This window comes from Amblyomma mixtum, chromosome 9, assembly GCF_055824585.1.
Source record: "Amblyomma mixtum isolate Tamu chromosome 9, ASM5582458v1, whole genome shotgun sequence".
Taxonomy (NCBI): Eukaryota; Metazoa; Arthropoda; class Arachnida; order Ixodida; family Ixodidae; genus Amblyomma; species Amblyomma mixtum.
Window position 1 is genome coordinate 77,749,359 of NC_143020.1, and position 16,669 is coordinate 77,766,027.

The 16,669-nt window shown below is 44.5% G+C and overlaps 1 protein-coding gene across 1 annotated transcript; it reads right to left on the minus strand.

The window, feature by feature from the left end:
• Positions 1-1,843: 1,843 nt before the first annotated feature.
• On the minus strand, positions 1,844-15,139 carry LOC149329799 (putative glutamate receptor). Its single transcript, XM_089559304.1, has 9 exons — positions 14,983-15,139; positions 11,707-11,807; positions 8,289-8,377; positions 8,115-8,202; positions 5,949-6,107; positions 5,013-5,157; positions 3,980-4,194; positions 2,901-3,184; positions 1,844-2,054 (listed from the first exon to the last, which is right to left on the minus strand). The coding sequence occupies exons 1-9, from the start codon at positions 15,137-15,139 to the stop codon at positions 1,844-1,846; spliced, it is 1,449 nt and encodes a 482-aa protein (XP_089415430.1).
• Between the last annotated feature and the right edge of the window lie 1,530 nt (positions 15,140-16,669).

Consider the following 16,669-nt stretch of genomic DNA (forward strand, 5'->3'; position numbering starts at 1 on the left):
GCATTTGCATGAGGCAGTGTGAGACAATAAACCCTTTTTAACCGGCCAGCCAAAAGTCACAGTAATGCGTAATGCTGCGGAAAAAAGTTTTTCTACTACGGACGTCCGAGGGGCTTCGTATTTTTTTTTTTGTATTAGGGTATCTTCTTTAATTCAGTGAACGTGGGTCAAACGCTACAGACGCCAGTAGCTCAAGGTGATCATTATACTAACCACAGGTGTGAAAACTCTTTTTTCTTGGATGTTGCTAATGTACATTTCATTAAATATGTGTTTGATGAGTGCTTGCTACGAATTTCGTCCGTCACACGACTGCGTTCTTCTTTCACAGTGATTGGAGTCTGCATTTAGAACAGCTGAATGATTTGTTGGTCACCTGGTATAAAATCCTAAATCAAGTAATCAGAAATACAAAAAGGTTGTTATCGGTTCTTAGCTGGTCGATAATTTAGTACATGACCGCCCAGTGGAAACAGCAATGTACATTTAAAACTTCTCGAACACAAGGGATTTATTATCGGTGTTTTAAATCACCACGCCTGTTTCGTGTTTAGCGTATGATATATACCGAAGGTTCTGCCGAACAGGCTCGGGGAGTGTGTCATCCTAAATATACCGATGTGCCTTTTTCTGCATGTAACACTCATCACTGCAAACTTTAAATGTAAGCAGCAAGAAAAATTGTACAGCCAACTTTAGTTGCTCACGGGTTGTCAGTCTCGCAATCTGAAGCAAGTGCTACTGCACTAAACGTCTTTGACTAATTATTCAAGTCTCATGTCTGCAGCTCACAAAAAATAAACTTTTTTCAAATCAGATATGACTTTGGTAGTGCGGCTTACTTGGGGCCGAAGGGATGCGAGTTGCTTCATGACACTGCTGTTGGTATCCACGCTTGCCGCTTCCACATATACAAAGACATGTAATCTGCTTATTGCAGTCCTTTTGCGATTTCAGTGTACGATGCTATTTCTTCAAATATCTTATAGACATTGGACCGAAGTAAGGTTCTGAAATCCTGTACTGCGATTAAACGCTAGCCCAGCAAATCAAACTCCAACTTTCGTAGGAGTATTAGAGTTTACCAATCGGAGAGTGATCTAATTGCTCTAGGGGTGATTGAAGTGAGATAAATTTGTGAAGTCAATACACCTAAGAATTCGTATTTGTCAGCTTCAATCTCGCTCCATCAATGAACCATTGAGAAAATGAGTTGAGATGGTGCGCAAAACAACAATGATCGTTCAGTATCGACGAAAAACCTAAACTTCATAATAACACTTCTGTCCGTGCTGTGTTACAGACAGTTTTATCAGTTTAAACAGTGGTCATGTAATAAGTTTTATGAGGTCGTATTTTAGCCAATCGTCATTAAGCTCATGTCTTTAAGCACTGATTAAGCGCTTCTTAATTTGTGTCGCTTCAGAGCAAATGCAGTGAGGCAAAACTTCAAAGCACCATTTAAGCCATTTTTTTTTTTAGCGAAAAGATTGAACCTTGGACGTACCGACTTTCCAGCGTTGTGGAAGGTCTTTATTACCGTTCATATAACCAGCATGACACTTGGGAAAAAGAATTGGTTTTATTGAGTTGTATTCATAACGAAGTGAATATGTTTGTTTTTAAATAAGGCTTAAAGATTTAGTTCATATTGTCAGCAAAAATGCGGCAACCATAAAAAGCTACTGCTCTAAATATCCTAGATTTGATTATAAGCATGACAAACAAAAATCAGGTTGCCAGTAAGCAGGTTGCACTGCGGTGTGGCCTGTTTGGCAGAGAGTCTTATAATACGCCAGACTTCTTGCCGAGCGCTCAGGCATCTCGGTTTGCTAAATACCTCTCATATGTTCCGTTTCCTCAGGAATACTTCTGCGAGCAAATTGACGGTGCTGACACCTATGCCAAATAACAACAACAGAAATGCACCTTGCAAGTCAACTAAAACAAGAGGCTTTACAGCGTCCTCTTTCATGTTCTTGCACAGGGCATAGTTTCGGAGGCGCCATTCCATTTCCTTCTGATAGACGTTGTACTCGTTCAGAGTGGTGATGCTGCAATAAACAGGAACAAAGATACGCGACAGTGTCAGGGGAGCCTTACCGTTAAAGGCGAAAAAAATCACTTCTTCTCCTTTACCGCAAGTTGTGTATAACCAGCTGTAATAATAAACAAGAGTGGTTGTGCAATCTGGCTGTGTTTTAACGCGAGGTATTTAACATTATGCTGCAACTGGAAATATAGTATAGAAGCGCGCGCTGAGAGCCACGATATGCGAACTCGAGCTGGAAAAGAGCCCTGTCCAGATAGACCTCAAAATTGATTTGCGTGCAGCTAAAAAGTCGCTTGTGCACTACCCTATTTTGCGTTTTCTATGTCCCCCTCCACACAAACGAATTGCTTATTGCGATGCTGCTACTGTTTTCAATTGAAAAAAAAAATCGCTGTGAATAATTTAAAAAAGGGTATGTTTTATTTGAAAGGCTGATGTGCCTTATGCTGCACAAAACAAGAGGACGGAGCACGGTGGCAGATTCATATTCTACAATAAACCTGTCTCATCTACAACGTAGGTAACGTTAATATTAGTCCTCAACATGGGAAAACACTAATATTAATACTCAACAAAAGAACGGGAAGGACACAGGTTTTGTATAGCTGAAGCTATTTTGAAGTAGAAAGGAAAGACCAGATACGTAAGACAGTGAAGTGGGGCCGAATGTCATGAATTTCCTTTGGTGTGCTTGTTTTGTTGCAAGCATCGCACAAATGTGAAATGTAGAAATGAAAGCGTTCTGCTCCCGACAAGAAACGAAATAATCACACCGGCCTCAGCATGCATTTACATGAACTTATGAATAATCACCCGTAAAATGATAAAAGAAACAGGTATTGCGTACTACTTGTTCAGCTTCCTTTTGAACCCTTTTGGCAGCGTCTTTCGGATGGCCATCACGATGTGTATCATTCCACCGCTGCCCTCAGAGACGTGGTGCTGACACCTGCCAGTTGTTGCGAAGATGTCGGCGATGTGCGATTTGAAGGTCACGTCTGGCGCCACCAGAACCATTTTCTTTTGCAAGACCTCTTCCATGAGCCAAGACAGGACTGGACCCGAGTGGTACACGCCCACGACCTCTTTCTCGCGGCCGCTGAGCTTTCTGAATGTTTCTCCGACGGGGTACTGCACATTAGAAAGCACGTCATGCCATTCGTATGAATGTTTCTGGTTTGTGCACATCTACCGGGCTGTCTCGAGGGTCTAGAGTCTCAGGTGCAACAGAGCCTTCTGTGGTGCAATGACCGCAATATCACAGTGTTCGAAATTAGACGCAGTAGCAAACTTTCAAATTTTCCAATGCATGGAACCATGCACATGCAAACTTTTTTTTTTTCCTTGTATTCCCTGGTCAGCTAAAAGTTGTTTTAGGCTAAGAGTCCAGCGTCGCATGGATGTCTGCGAGTGACGATGGTCAGAGGTTCTCTCTCTGACTGTTGTGGATGATCGAGCGGGGAATCATGACATCCGCCATGGACAAATTAGCTGATGGTTGCTCAACGCTAACAAAACAGTGCAGAAGTACATGAAGAACACTACGGTCTACGGCTGAGCGCGCTAAAATGCGTTCCGTTAGTTTAAGTGAAAAACATGTGGAGAATTTTTTTATCTCGCCATAGTCAAACGATTACGTGCTTATGATTTGTTGGCCTCTGCAAGCCCTATTTTATTTAAAACTTTAAGCATAAAAAAATATAAAGAAGTGGTGAAGGCAAATTTACATGACAAGTCATAAACGAAGCTCAACTGCGTTTCAATAAACACAGATGTGTTAAGGCGCTTATCGACGAGTATTCAGTTTTGTTTTTGAGAAACTATCTTCACAGTTTTTTTTTGTTGTTTTGGGACTAACTGATTGTATTTCTCTAGATTAGATACGCGCACTAGTGACACGAATCTTTCCATGCTGGCCATTCTTACCTTGAAGAGTCTCGAAAAATAGGTGAGTTTCTCTGCAGTGATGGTGACCTTAGGAAACCGCAGCAGATCTTCAAAGCTGTTGACATAATCGGCCGTTTTGCGGATGGCCATTGTCGAAGTTAGCGTAGAGCCCAGCAACCCCATGATCACCAGAAGTACAGTAAGCCACGTGCCCAAGAGGATTCGAAACCACAGAGATGTGCGATTCGGGATCTCTGAAATAAATATTTCTTGCCGATGTTTTACGCAATTAAGGCTTAAAAAGCGAAATTTGGTTATGTGCTACGCAAAATGGTGGCAGTGCGCCTAAAATCACCAGTATCCTTTGGACTGGAAGTTGATAGGTCTCAAGTAGTAAGACAAAACCGCGCATCATTCATTCACAAGCGCTAAAATCTGCAGGAAGACCACTACGTTGCTCCGCTGCGGCCGCGTGCAGTATGGCGCGCAAAGCCAGAAATTACCGGAGGTGTTCTGAATGTTTCGTACTCTCCATTTATTTTCTATGGTCGCCAAAACTAGTGGGCGCGTGCAAAAAAAAAAAAAGATTTGATGCGATATCCTCAAGAGCCAAGGAAGAGTAGACCATCTGCATAAACACCTTCTGCCTCCATGTCGCCGAAATATGTAGTTTTCTCTCACAAGTAAACACATTCCCTCTGACATAACAAGATGCTCGCGGCGGCGAATAGATGACGCTGCTCGTAAATTTCCGGTGGAGCAGGGCATGAAGAACCCTCTGCATTCAAGTTTACTTTGCAGATCCCAGTAAGTTTTTGTAAGGAGAGTTTTGAATTTTGCATGCGTTTCTTGCCTAAGCCTAGTTATTGATCTATTATTACGGCGCGCGTTTCTGAACCCTTTATAGCTTGATGGAAGCGTCGTTTCGTGGCATTTTGTTACGCACAAAGAAGGCAGGCATTTTGTGACTAAGGATATCAGCGGAGATATCTACAGTAATATCACATTCTACCATTACATATCAACTGGCGCATCTGGGAGTCGCTAAGTTTTGAAGCAGTGGGTGACTTACTGCAAGGAAAGAGATGCATAAAATAGATCCACAAAAACCGTGCGAAGGAGTTCAGTTTGCCTTTCGATACACTGCAGGCTGTAGAATCGAGTACTGCCGTCACAAATGAGAGAAATATCCAGGATAGGAGAATACCGAGCCATACCTGCAAAAACAGTTGATTAACGTGATGCATACGAGTGAACATTCTTTTCAGGCGCATCGCTAGCGTTTTAACCCTGATTGAGCAAATAATTACAGCAGCATGAATAAAATAAAGGCGTGTTCGAAGTCCAGCTACCGAAATTTATCTAAGATGTTTTCTTTTTTTTTTGGGGGGGGGGGGGCATAAAACTGCAATTACTTGAAGTACAGTGCCACGAATTCATTCGAAAGTAATTAGGTCGGCTCTGTTAGTCAATTGACTCTCCATTTCGCGTTTATTCGCTCCTCTGTCAGTGGTCGCTCAGATGTAACCACGGCTCTGAAGCGTCTGTTGCATTCGACCCGGTCATTGGGTGGTTGGCTACCGGACCTTACCACTGGCTGAAATTCGCTGCAATATAGAGCTAGTGGTAAGGCCCATCGCAGGACATTGTCAACAGCAGGTTGCTGACCACTGGTTGCCATTGGATAAGATACGCTGCCAATGGTGACATCCCGTCGCCAACGACCCAACTGCCAGGTCGCTTGCCACAGCCGCTTAAAAGCCGTGGGTATACCTGAGTGATCAATGACAGCGGATCAGATCAACGCGAAATATAAAACACAAAAACGACAGATCATAAAATACCGCCCCGACCTTCAGATTGCTAGGGGGGATGCGCAAATGAAAACGGGCGGATATAACCTGCAAATTATTGTCAACCGGTCTTCGTTATGAAGCAGTAGACCTCTTCGTGCATACTTCTTCGAACAAAAGGTGCGGCAAATGATGGGTGCGTGTTAGCATCGTACTTCCTTATCAAAGGCTACCACAAAGTTGAAAGGATCCACAAAGGTGCCCGGCTTCCACGTCATGAGACTGACGTAGTTCACGTCGTACGGAACCGTGAACTCGGCCGCTTCGGCTCTGCCCACCGTTGGAGCCATGGGGCCTGGCATGATATCAACCTCCTGAAAAAGCAGTGTTGGAAATTTTCACATTGCAAAACATTAACTTTTTTCGTTCAAAGATAAGCAAGAGTATGGAGTGAGATTTTCTTTTTTTTTAAGTTCCCTGCTCGAAATGTAATTTTAAAGCTTGTGTAATACATGCTGCGGCTACATTTCTTTTGCGAAAAGGAAAATTTCTCACAACCGATCAAAGTAATTTAATTCTCAGCCATGGAATCCTCCTTTTCAGATTGTTTTCGCTATTGTAATCGCCATGGACAATTAGCCGGCTCTCTGAAGGAAGAGGTAAAATAATTGTTTCATGCAACAAAAGAAAGAGTAGACCATGGCCATGACACCTTTTACCTGCTCTAAGGTGAGTAAATTAAGATTCTGCTTAGGTTTTTAGGCGTAGTGAGTTCGGAACTTATTTCACCTTTTGGTTACGGGCACTCGTGAGTGTTTGTCTCGGCCTTCTGCGTCTGTGCATTAGGACGGGTATACTTATTTTGCTCTCTTACGTTTCTCCGATCGACTTCTTTTTCAAGTAGGTTTGTGTCCATTCATGGTCCTGTGCTCGGGAAGTTAACTTGAAAAGGAACACTGCCTAACAACAATAAATTGTTTTAAACAACACTAAATGCAATTTAGCTTTGGTCTGGGCAATAAATTCTCTCATCTTATGAAGAAATGTTTACTTTCATTTATAATGCAGCTTTTATAAGCCTTAAGAAGTCAACACATGAAATGCGTCTGCCATGATCATCGCCCATTTTAGAGAATAAACTGAGGTGACGTCAAAACGTTTTTTTTTGACGGATTCCTGAGACTAGAACTCGCTGTGTTCACAGTCGAACGATGTTAACGTATTTGTTCGCGGCGTTGTTATTATCAGTGTTATTCCAGCGGAGGAATAATTTTAAACACAAGTATTTCAACAAAACATTCGCTCCAACCAACATCATCTTATCTAGAGAGAAGAGAGGCAATATTTCCATAGAACAAAATTGGTGGGTATTTCTCCAATAGGAAGACGTTGATGACCTTTCCTGGCGAATTATATCCTCAGTGGCTACTCTCACGCTTGGAACCAGTACTCTTAAAGAGCACTGCTTAGAACGAATCCTTGAACTTGCGGCCTGACAAACGGGTCCGACTTGCCGAGGTAGATGACATTAGATTCTGCAGTGCGCACATAGATATGAGGTAGCATTCCTTCATATGACGCAACATGCTAAAGAAACATACCGCTTTTTTTTTTAGACGAGAGGAGTACCAATCTTTTTCACGTGCCAAAGTTCGAGGAAAATGCTGCGGTGATTCCGTTTAAAATGTCGTGGTACTGAGATCTTCCCAGCGACTGCTTCCAGTCTCAGTCTGGCTATCATTCTGGCTATCATTCTGAGCATGATCACTACTTGATTCGCTCACACCGTCATCTCTGAGCTTAATTGGGCGAGGGCACGCGAGTGGGGCCTCTCCTCTCCCATCAGTTCTCGTTGGGAGGGAGAGGTCTTGGGAAGCGAGTAAGAAACTACTCTTCCTAGAGTGACCACTTCTGGTCGTTCGACGCCCGTCGCGAGTCTACCAGAGAAGGTCGCGTCGTCCTCTTGACTCGAAAGTGCTAAGGCGCGCTAAGGCGACGTAAACGCACGAATTCGGCTTCCGAAATCAACCCAAAGTGGGTGACACGGACGGTGAAAAGAAACCATGGCACATGAAATGCCTTTCGGAGTCTATGTTTAGGACTCAAGAAATTAGACATTTTAAAAATATTTTTAGCTTATCAGGCAATTTCATTCACCTACTCGCCTACTCCTTTACCTTGACACTGAATTGTTTTTGGTTGGAATAGATGTGCAGATTTCTTAGCGGAAATCGCTAAGCTAGATGCAACGTATCGCCGAGCTTATATGTTTAATGCAATGCTGCAAACGGCCATAATAAAATGGCAAAGAAACACATGGTTCTGTGGGCTTTTAACAAAGCTAAAGCATTTCAGTAAAAGTATGTATAATGTCCACTTACGCCTCTTTGTACCATGCCAAGAAATCCTGTAAAGTTATTTTTCGTCTTGATGCCCCATATTCTTTCTTGTGGGTAGAGAATCTGTGTTCTGCAGACATCAAATAAAGCAGGAATGCAAATGAATGATGGGAGTAATTCTGGAGTCAGGAGATAATTTCATACCGCAGTCCATACTTTCGGACGAAGCCCTCGAGAACCGGTGCTAGGGGACCGCTAATTTCAGTGCCATAATCAAATTCTTCCAAATGAATATAAGGAGCAATCTGAAAATACAGGAAAAAACGAAAACACTTTGCACGGCTCGGAACCAAATCCGAAAAAAACATGAATCAGTCCCCATTGAAAGAATGCCAGAATGCCAGAATTGTCAAAATGCCGTGGTGAGCGAATATTAGGCATAAAATGCTCCAACTCTCATGTCTGCAAACTCATGCCAGCAACATGTGGGAATCACACTGAATCTGAGGCCGACCATAAAACATAACCTTCCTGAAATTTTCCGTCCAGATAGTTCCTCATTCCATTGCCCACAGAGGGATTCAAGAAAGTGGCGGTTCCAGAAAGGCAGCTTTTATTCTACATTTCAAGATACCTGACATCAATCGACCATCACCTCAGCGTCTCGTGCAATGTGATGTAATCGGTAAAGAGTACCAGTGGCTAACGTTTAAATCATCCCAATTATCATTCATTCATTCATTCATTCATTCATTCATTCATTCATTCATTCATTCATTCATTCATTCATTCATTCATTCATTCATTCATTCATTCAGTCATTCATTCATTCATTCATTCATTCATTCATTTGTTCGTTCGTTCGTTCATTCGTTCGTTCGTTCGTTCGTTTTACGTGTCGACATGCTACGTGAATTCTTGCACACCTAACGCCCTCTAGCGCTAGGCACTAACGCCGGCATCACTGTACGTTGCTACGAGCTAGAGAGAAAACTGGTGCACTGACAAGCGGTTGTAGCCTCTATCAGTGCGCATACCAAGTTAGTTACTGCGTGAAAAAAAAAACGTTGTTTCGTACTGCACTGGAAAAAAATAGAATGGCATTATTCACACTCAAGGCCCGGCATTTTTTCTTCATTTTAATTGTTGGCAGCAACTACCAATCGAAAAATTAGAAGGAGGGGAATTCAGGACCACTCCTCTTAGAAGCTTCCATTTTTCCACGACTGTCTGTCAGGTTGTACGCCTTTGCTGCTTTCTCGTGAACGCGTTAGGATGCCGCGCTCAAATCCCGCTTTTAGCTTTTAACCGCCGCTACAAGCTCTGCCGCAGCATAGAACAATCATCCGTCATCCCACGTGTCTGGCACATTCATTCTACATTCCAGAAAGGTCGGCTGCAGCAGCGTTTTATGCGTACAATGGAGCCGAAGGGCAGGAAGCTAGGAAACGTGGTGTCGATTGGGAGCGTTAGCCGAGTTTTACGCCAGAGAGGGGGACCCTTGGTCGCTGTCTACCACGGCAAAAGAGGAAGCACGAATATTTCGTCCCGCTGCGTGCGGAACCAAGACACCCTGCACAACAGCTTAAAGCTCACTGCCTTGAAAAGAGTGACTAGGATAGCGACAACAATGACATCGATGCCGACAAGTGCGGAGCGTGGTGTGAAATGGTGCTGTATGACTTCACCCAGCATCATTTAAAGAATTCGGATAGGACCTTATATAACCCGTGCTAGAATGCTCTAAGTCGGTACTGCCGAAAATTTCATCTTTACACCTTCTCCCGACGGCGAGGCAGATTTTTTGTTTTATTGCGCGGACTGTCATAACATGCAATTATTTACCCGCCTCTTGCATTTCGTGTTTGGAGTTGCTTACGAGGGGGTACCCAAAAGAAACCGGACTAAATTTTTTCGTCGGCAAAGCTTCAATGGTACCGCGTTTTGCCACTAGGAGCGCATAGAACGAACATTCCAGAGTCAGTAAGCCGAGTTCCGTCGTTGAAGGAGGTCAGACTAGTTTAGGCAGAGTTTTAGAGTGACGACTGTTTTGTGTCAATGTCGTTTTTGCAACGGCTGATTTTCGTGAACAGCGTGCGCCGGTGAAATTCTGATTTTTGCTCGGAAAAAGTTGAATGGAAACTCTTGAAATATTAAGAAATACGTACAAGGACGAAGCTATGGGGACAACTCAAGCGTTCCTGAATCGAATCCTGAATCAAAGCAACAATCATACCAATGGAAAACTTCAAATTCACCTCGCCTCAAGAAAGCTCGTCAGGTGAAACCAAACCTCAAAACAAGGCTGATTTGTTTTTTCGACGTGAGAGGAGTGTTCCATTGAGAATTTGTTCCGCAGGGTCAGACAGTTAGCCAGGCTTTCTACTTGGATGTTTTTAAAAGATTGGGCAACAGTGTGCGGTGGAAGCGGCCAGATTTGTGGCGGTCGGGTGACTGGTTTTTCCATCATGGCAATGCCCCTGCTCACACAGCCCTGTCTCTACGACAATTTTGGACCAAAAATGGCATGAACCCTATTCCTCAACCCTCATTCTCTACCGACCTTGCCCCGTGCTACTTTCTTTGTTTCCTAGAATGAAAAATTAGGTTAATGGAAAGCGTTACGCTGATGTTGCTGAGGTGAAGAAAAAAACGACGGAGGCACTGTCAAGTATCACAAAAGATGAATTTAAACAATGTTTTGAAAACTGGAACGAAAGATTCGACAAGCGTATCATCGCAAGTGGGGAATACTTTGAAGGAGATTGAAGGTCTGTGCTTAAAATGTGAAAAAATAAGTTCAAACAAAATTAAGTCCGGTTTCTTTTGGGTACCCCCTCGTATGTTGGCTACTGTCGTTGCAGCTGCTTTCACGTTGGGTTCGCACAAAACGCATAACGCTCTCCCACAAAAGAATGGCAAAAAACGTTCACCAAAAAAAAAGAAAAGCTGAGTCCCAGCCACCTTTAAACAATGTTTGTCTTAATGCCTGTCATTAAGCGCCAATTTCTTTTGAGAATTGAAGGACGGCGGCAATTTGAGTCATTGCAAGTTGGAAATAGTGGTTTCAGATATAAGGCTTCGTTACTGTTCGTTACAACAAAAGTTCTTCCTTGATACTATGCAATTTATTGCTGGTAGCTTAAATTTACCCCAGAATACTTTGAGAACCACGCCAAAGCGATGCACAAGCTCATACTAGCGTTTCATGTTCGAATAGGGTAAGACTTTCGTAGTGTTCACTTTCGTTCGCGCAAATTGTCGGAGTGCTTTCTGGCTGTTTAGCCATGCATAGGATTGCAAACCTGTGGTCAACAATTTTTTTTTATAATCCGGGGTTGCTTCTAATGTTTCAATACGTATCATTCTGGGAGCTGGTTGCTTCCTCGGTCATTTGCGGTGTAGCAATATGCACTGTGTTGCGAAATTCTCGATTTTCATTGAATTAGTGCCATCGAGCACACTCCTCTCACGAACCCACATCGTACCTTTGTTTTTCGCGCCACTTCAACCTCTTCGCTTTTACAACAAATATTTGCGGACATTTGTTTTGTTTCAAGCCAGCCAGGCCGGAGATCCTCCTCACAAATCAATCGTCTCTTTTGCAATACTCTATCGGCTCCAGCTTACTTACCTTGGCAGCACTCAGCTTCAAGCAACGTTCATCGAGGGTACACGTGCCGTTGTCGCTAGGGACGAACATTGATGCTAGAGGAGTTGGCAAGAACTGCTGCCCTGCAACAAAGAACCTCGGGTTCCCTTTGCAATATATATCAACGTTTCTTTTTTCTTAAACAGTTTCGACAATTTCAGTGAATCAACACAATGTCAATCCTTCATTACGTACCTACCTTGTTCTCATCTGCAATCTGAAGTGATTGCATTCCAACTATGAAGCCCGAAATTGCAAGCGAAATGAAAAGCCTCCTGGAAAACGCCATGTATATTCCGAAAATTAATGAGATTCCAATTTGAACATGCCTTGCGCATAAATGATCAGCTGAAACGCTCAGCTTTGCAAAAGCAGTCATTGGTTTCAGCGCTTCATTAATTCACTCAATGTAAGCATTTAGCTTTCCGAGCATTTAAACTTCCAAGTTGCCCTTGCGGCAATTTTCTTCATAAATTCTTGGTATTCCTATCTTTTATCTCAAACTTTTCAGAATTTCCATAATAGGATGTTCATCGTTTTACCGAGAAAGCAGTATATAGAATGACGACCACTTTTTCTTGTCAGCGTATGAGTTTTTATGTTGCGGTTGCGTTTAATATATCTTCTCAGTGGTGATAGGGAAAAGGTGGCCTTGAATTTGGCGGGATCATGGCGGACGGAGTACGGTGCAGCGCATCTTTCTATAGTATTTCTTCGTCCCCACGAGAGGTTAAAAAGCTTGTCTGTGTTGCTTTTATGAACAGCTGTATTGCACTGATTTATTTCGTCTCTGATAAGTGGCAGATGTACAAAAAGGTGAAAAGACGTGCGTAAAACGGGCTATATTTTTGTTTTTCTAGCTAGATCTATGAGCGCGGAAAGCTTCCAGATGCATGCCAATGCGACTACAAGCTATCAACGTCATAACGCTGATTTTCTTTGGCAAAGGTACAGAGTGGTGATTTTTCACTGCATTGTAAAACAGAGCTGTGCCTCTTTAAACCGGCAGCAATACCGTATGCCCCTTAAAGCTCTATTGACTCTTTCCTTTCGGGGCATATTGATATTCTTGAGTTTGAAATATGGCGCTAAATCGTCCATTCTGCGTAATCCTGGCTGTTTCAGGTCAAGTTGCAGCATCCAGTATGTTACAAAAGGACCGTACTTCAGTTTTGGAAACTGTTTCTTTGCGAGCCGTATTAGGCAGTGTACTTGCAGCGAAAGCTGTAGTAGCTTTGTGTAAGTCGTTTATGGGGCCCACGGCGGCCAGAGTGCGTTAGGAGTAACGCGCTCACTCTCCCTTCCTTTCTCCGAGCCACAAAGCTTGGAAGATATACATGGACGTAGTGGCGCAAAGCTCGAATCACAGCACACATGATTTGCGGACACTTCTCACGGCGCGGCCGTTGATGTTGCTCGACTGAAGGTAAAATGAAAAGAAATGGGCACGGGCTTCTCTACAACTCGCTGGCACCTGCAGACAGAGGAGAGTTCAAAAAGATACGTGAGGGAAGACTTAAATCCAAAGCACACGCGCATTGCAACAACCGCATCCGCCGAAACGATGACGTGGATAGCACATTCACGAGAGCCTATATCTTGCAACTCCGGAGGGTCAGGCGAATCCACCCAATGCTCTATAAGCGGCGGGTTTACAGGCTGGTTGGTTGCGACTGAGAGAAGAATGAAAAGGAAAAGTGCACGGGCCTGCCAACTGGCAGAAGTCGAGCCACCACCGCTGTCACGTGCAGATAGAAGAGAGTTAAAAGATAAGAGGACAGAGTAAAAGAGAGTAAACACGCGCGTCGCAACAACCGCGTCCGCCGGGCCGAACGCTGGCTGAAAAAACAGATACACGGCCGCAGCCCGAAGGCTGCGAACACAGGTTTACATACAAACAATCTAAGCCTGTGGGCTTTTCTCAAGGACCGTCATACATGCGCGACGTGGTGCTTCAACAAGTTCCAAAAATCATTGTTCCCCATTTGTTCTGGCAGTGCATTCACGTTATCTCGGAAGCTACACGAGTCAACTACGCATGAGCTTATTTCTTGTAATAACGACGTTGAGGTGGCGGATACAGAGGGAACCACAGATGCGATTGCAGTGCTGGGAGCCTCAAAATCCGGAAGTAAAGAGTGGGTGATCGTGGTACTCTTCGCCTAGCCTCTCCTTGAAAGGAGCGCTTACGGTTACTATGGCACCGGCCTGCGGGCTGCGCACTCGAATGAATGAATGAAACAATGAGCTCTTAATTTAGAAAAATAGTATCTAATAGGTCCCTACTTTTCACTTTCTTAACAACCCAATGCACCCGTGAATGAAATAATTCGCTCTTTTAAAGGAAAGGATAAGACCCCCGAAATTGTAACTTCTTGGTGGACACCACAGCAGCGCCCTGATGGAAGGGGGAAGGTGCCAGGGAAAGAGCAAATAGAGAGAGGTGCGCCGTAGAGGAGAGCATCAGAATAATTTCGAAAAACCTAATACACCGTCCAAGGAAATAACTCGCTGTTTTAAAGTAAATGAAATGACGCGGTAACACACACTCCTTGGTGGACACACGTACGGCGCCGTGGTGGAAGGGGGAAGGCTGAATTGAAAGAACAAAGAGAAAGAGGCGCCGTAGTGGAGAGCATCAGAATCATTTCGACAAGCTAGGTACCTTCAACGTGCACTGATTTTCATTTCGCACAGCAGGTGGGTGACCGCCGTGGTGGCTCAGTGGTAAGGCGCTCGTCTACCGAGCCGAGGTCCCGGGTTCCAACCCGACCGCAGCGGCCGCGTTCTGATGGAGGCGAAACGCAGGAGGCGCCCGTGTGATGTGCAGTCTCAGTGCACTTTAAAGATCCCTAGGTGGTCGAAATTATTCCAGAGACCTCCACTACGGCTCCTCTTTCTCTCTTTCTTCTTATCACTCCTACCTTCCCCCTTCCCTTACGGCGAGGTTCAGGTGTCCGCCGGTATATGTGAGACAGATACTGCGCCATTTCCTTTCCTCAAAAACCAATTTACCACAGCAGGTGGGCGCCATTTTGCCTTTCGCCGCCATCGAAACGCGGCTGCCGCGGTCGGGCTTCCAGACGAGATGAAAAGCCTGTTTAGACGAAGCTGGCGCTACGAGGAGGTCAGCAAGGAACGGAAAAACGGATTACCGCGCCGAGAGGAGTAAAATGTGAGAGAAAGAGAAAAAGCGGTGCCACGTGCAGTGAGTAGCGCCGATTAGTTCCGCGGTTTGCCGAAGCTCCGGCGGCTCACTTTTCGCGAAGGCAGTGGAGATGTAGAGGCTGGGGCAGCGGTTGAACAAGGTGGCGGAGAGGATAGCTGGATAAGGCGGTGGCGTGGATGACGTAACATCAGCCGCATGAGGCTTGCAAAAGTCGCAGAGAGTAAGCTGTGGCGTTAACTTCCTCATTGACGAGGAGCGAAGAAGGGACCGCGACGGATATTCGAAAAAAGTGTACGCCGTGGGGTGCTCGTAGTTTCGTCTTGCCGGCAGAAGCGGATATTCTCCATTCCGACTAGAAATTCGAAAGCGTGTTAATGTACTAGCTGAATGTGCAACACCGCACTGCTAGCATTGCTGCTGGCTCATAAAGCGGCGAATACCAGTGGCCAAATTAGTTCGCAACAGAGAGGATACTCCAAGTACCTCAACGTTCTCGAAACAAACAGGGCAAACAGGCTAAACATGCTCGAAAAAGCCAAGTAGATAAACGTCCGTGAAACATAAAGGCAAAGCCAAGTAGATGTTTACGTATCAGGTTGGCTCGTCGCGTGCATAAAATGTGTTTAATACACACGTGCCATTGCTACCCACCCTGTTGCATGTATGCGAAAGACCGACTTTACCTGCCGGACACGCCGCTAATTCCAACCAACTTTCGCTGGTTAATGCGCTAAGCCGGTAGGTTTAGCTCTACTATTTTCTTTTTATTCCGCAACGTGCCGGGGTGTGTAGTCTAGAATAAATAAAGCAAGGCTTTCGATTTAAAGCAACTTCCATTGAGGACTCATTTGTGTCCGAAGAAAAATCACTCAGACAATGTGACTCACTTTTTTATGATCATGGCATTCACTTTAGGGCCCTATTTATTCAAGAACTTGATTCAACAAAAAAAAAAACCCACCATGCCTTTTCCTGACGCGTGATGAAAGGTGAAGTCGTCTACGAGGGAGGTGGAACTGCGCTCTAATGAGGCCGCTGAGAACCCACTTCACTGCTATTACTTTGAGTCGACTTAGCCCTGAAAATTGCAGTTTGGTTGGCTTAAGATTAAAAGTGACGTTTATCGGCCGACTTCTGAGAGCACCATTCTATATTCGTCACCTTTGGCCTTGCATTTCCTCCTTTATATATAGCGAGTAAAAAGCTCGAACTTCGTACCAAAACTTCATCATGACGTCACAATTGCTTCTTTTTTTGTACACTCACCTTCACTCCCAGGTGGCGCCACGAAACTCAAACCTCTCTCTGCTGTTCGCTGGTACCATATGACCCTTATGAAATATAGTTTACAGATCTCGCCACAGAAGTGGGACACCAGAGCAAAGGAGCCCGGGTCTTTGGCATGCAACATAAATGGATGCGGGAAAGTATGTGATTGCTGGTGTTGGAACTGCACTTCCTAAGCGTTGCCGAGGCCCTTAGTGGGAGGCAGGTATTTGCGGCGGGCTAGCTTAAAGATTTGTGTTATATCTACGCAGGTAGCGTGCATGTTTAAGTGGGTGTGGGCGTCAGGAGGAGCTGAATGACCCGAGAAAAAAAGGCTCAGGCGGAAGTGTTTACATGCCCGCTCCCCATCGCTCTTTGAAGGCCAGACACGCACTCAGAGAACTTCATTGTAGGAGCTGGGTGCGTTTTACGAGGATGCGCGCCGCAAGTGGAATGATCCTGCTTGCGGCGCAATTTCTGAAGACTGCCTTTGAGTCCGTAAGGTTGCCA

What these genes read in the sequence shown, in the direction of transcription:
- LOC149329799 (XM_089559304.1), bottom strand. Translation starts at nt 15,139, where the DNA reads ATGAGGAAGTTAACGCCACAGCTTACTCTCTGCGACTTTTGCAAGCCT. An exon ending in TTGGCATGGTACAAAGAGGC is followed by an intron (nt 6,108 to 8,114) that starts GTAAGTGGACAT and finishes CTGCTTTTTCAG; the next exon opens with GAGGTTGATATCATGCCAGG. An exon ending in TGGTAGCCTTTGATAAGGAA is followed by an intron (nt 5,158 to 5,948) that starts GTACGATGCTAA and finishes CTGTTTTTGCAG; the next exon opens with GTATGGCTCGGTATTCTCCT.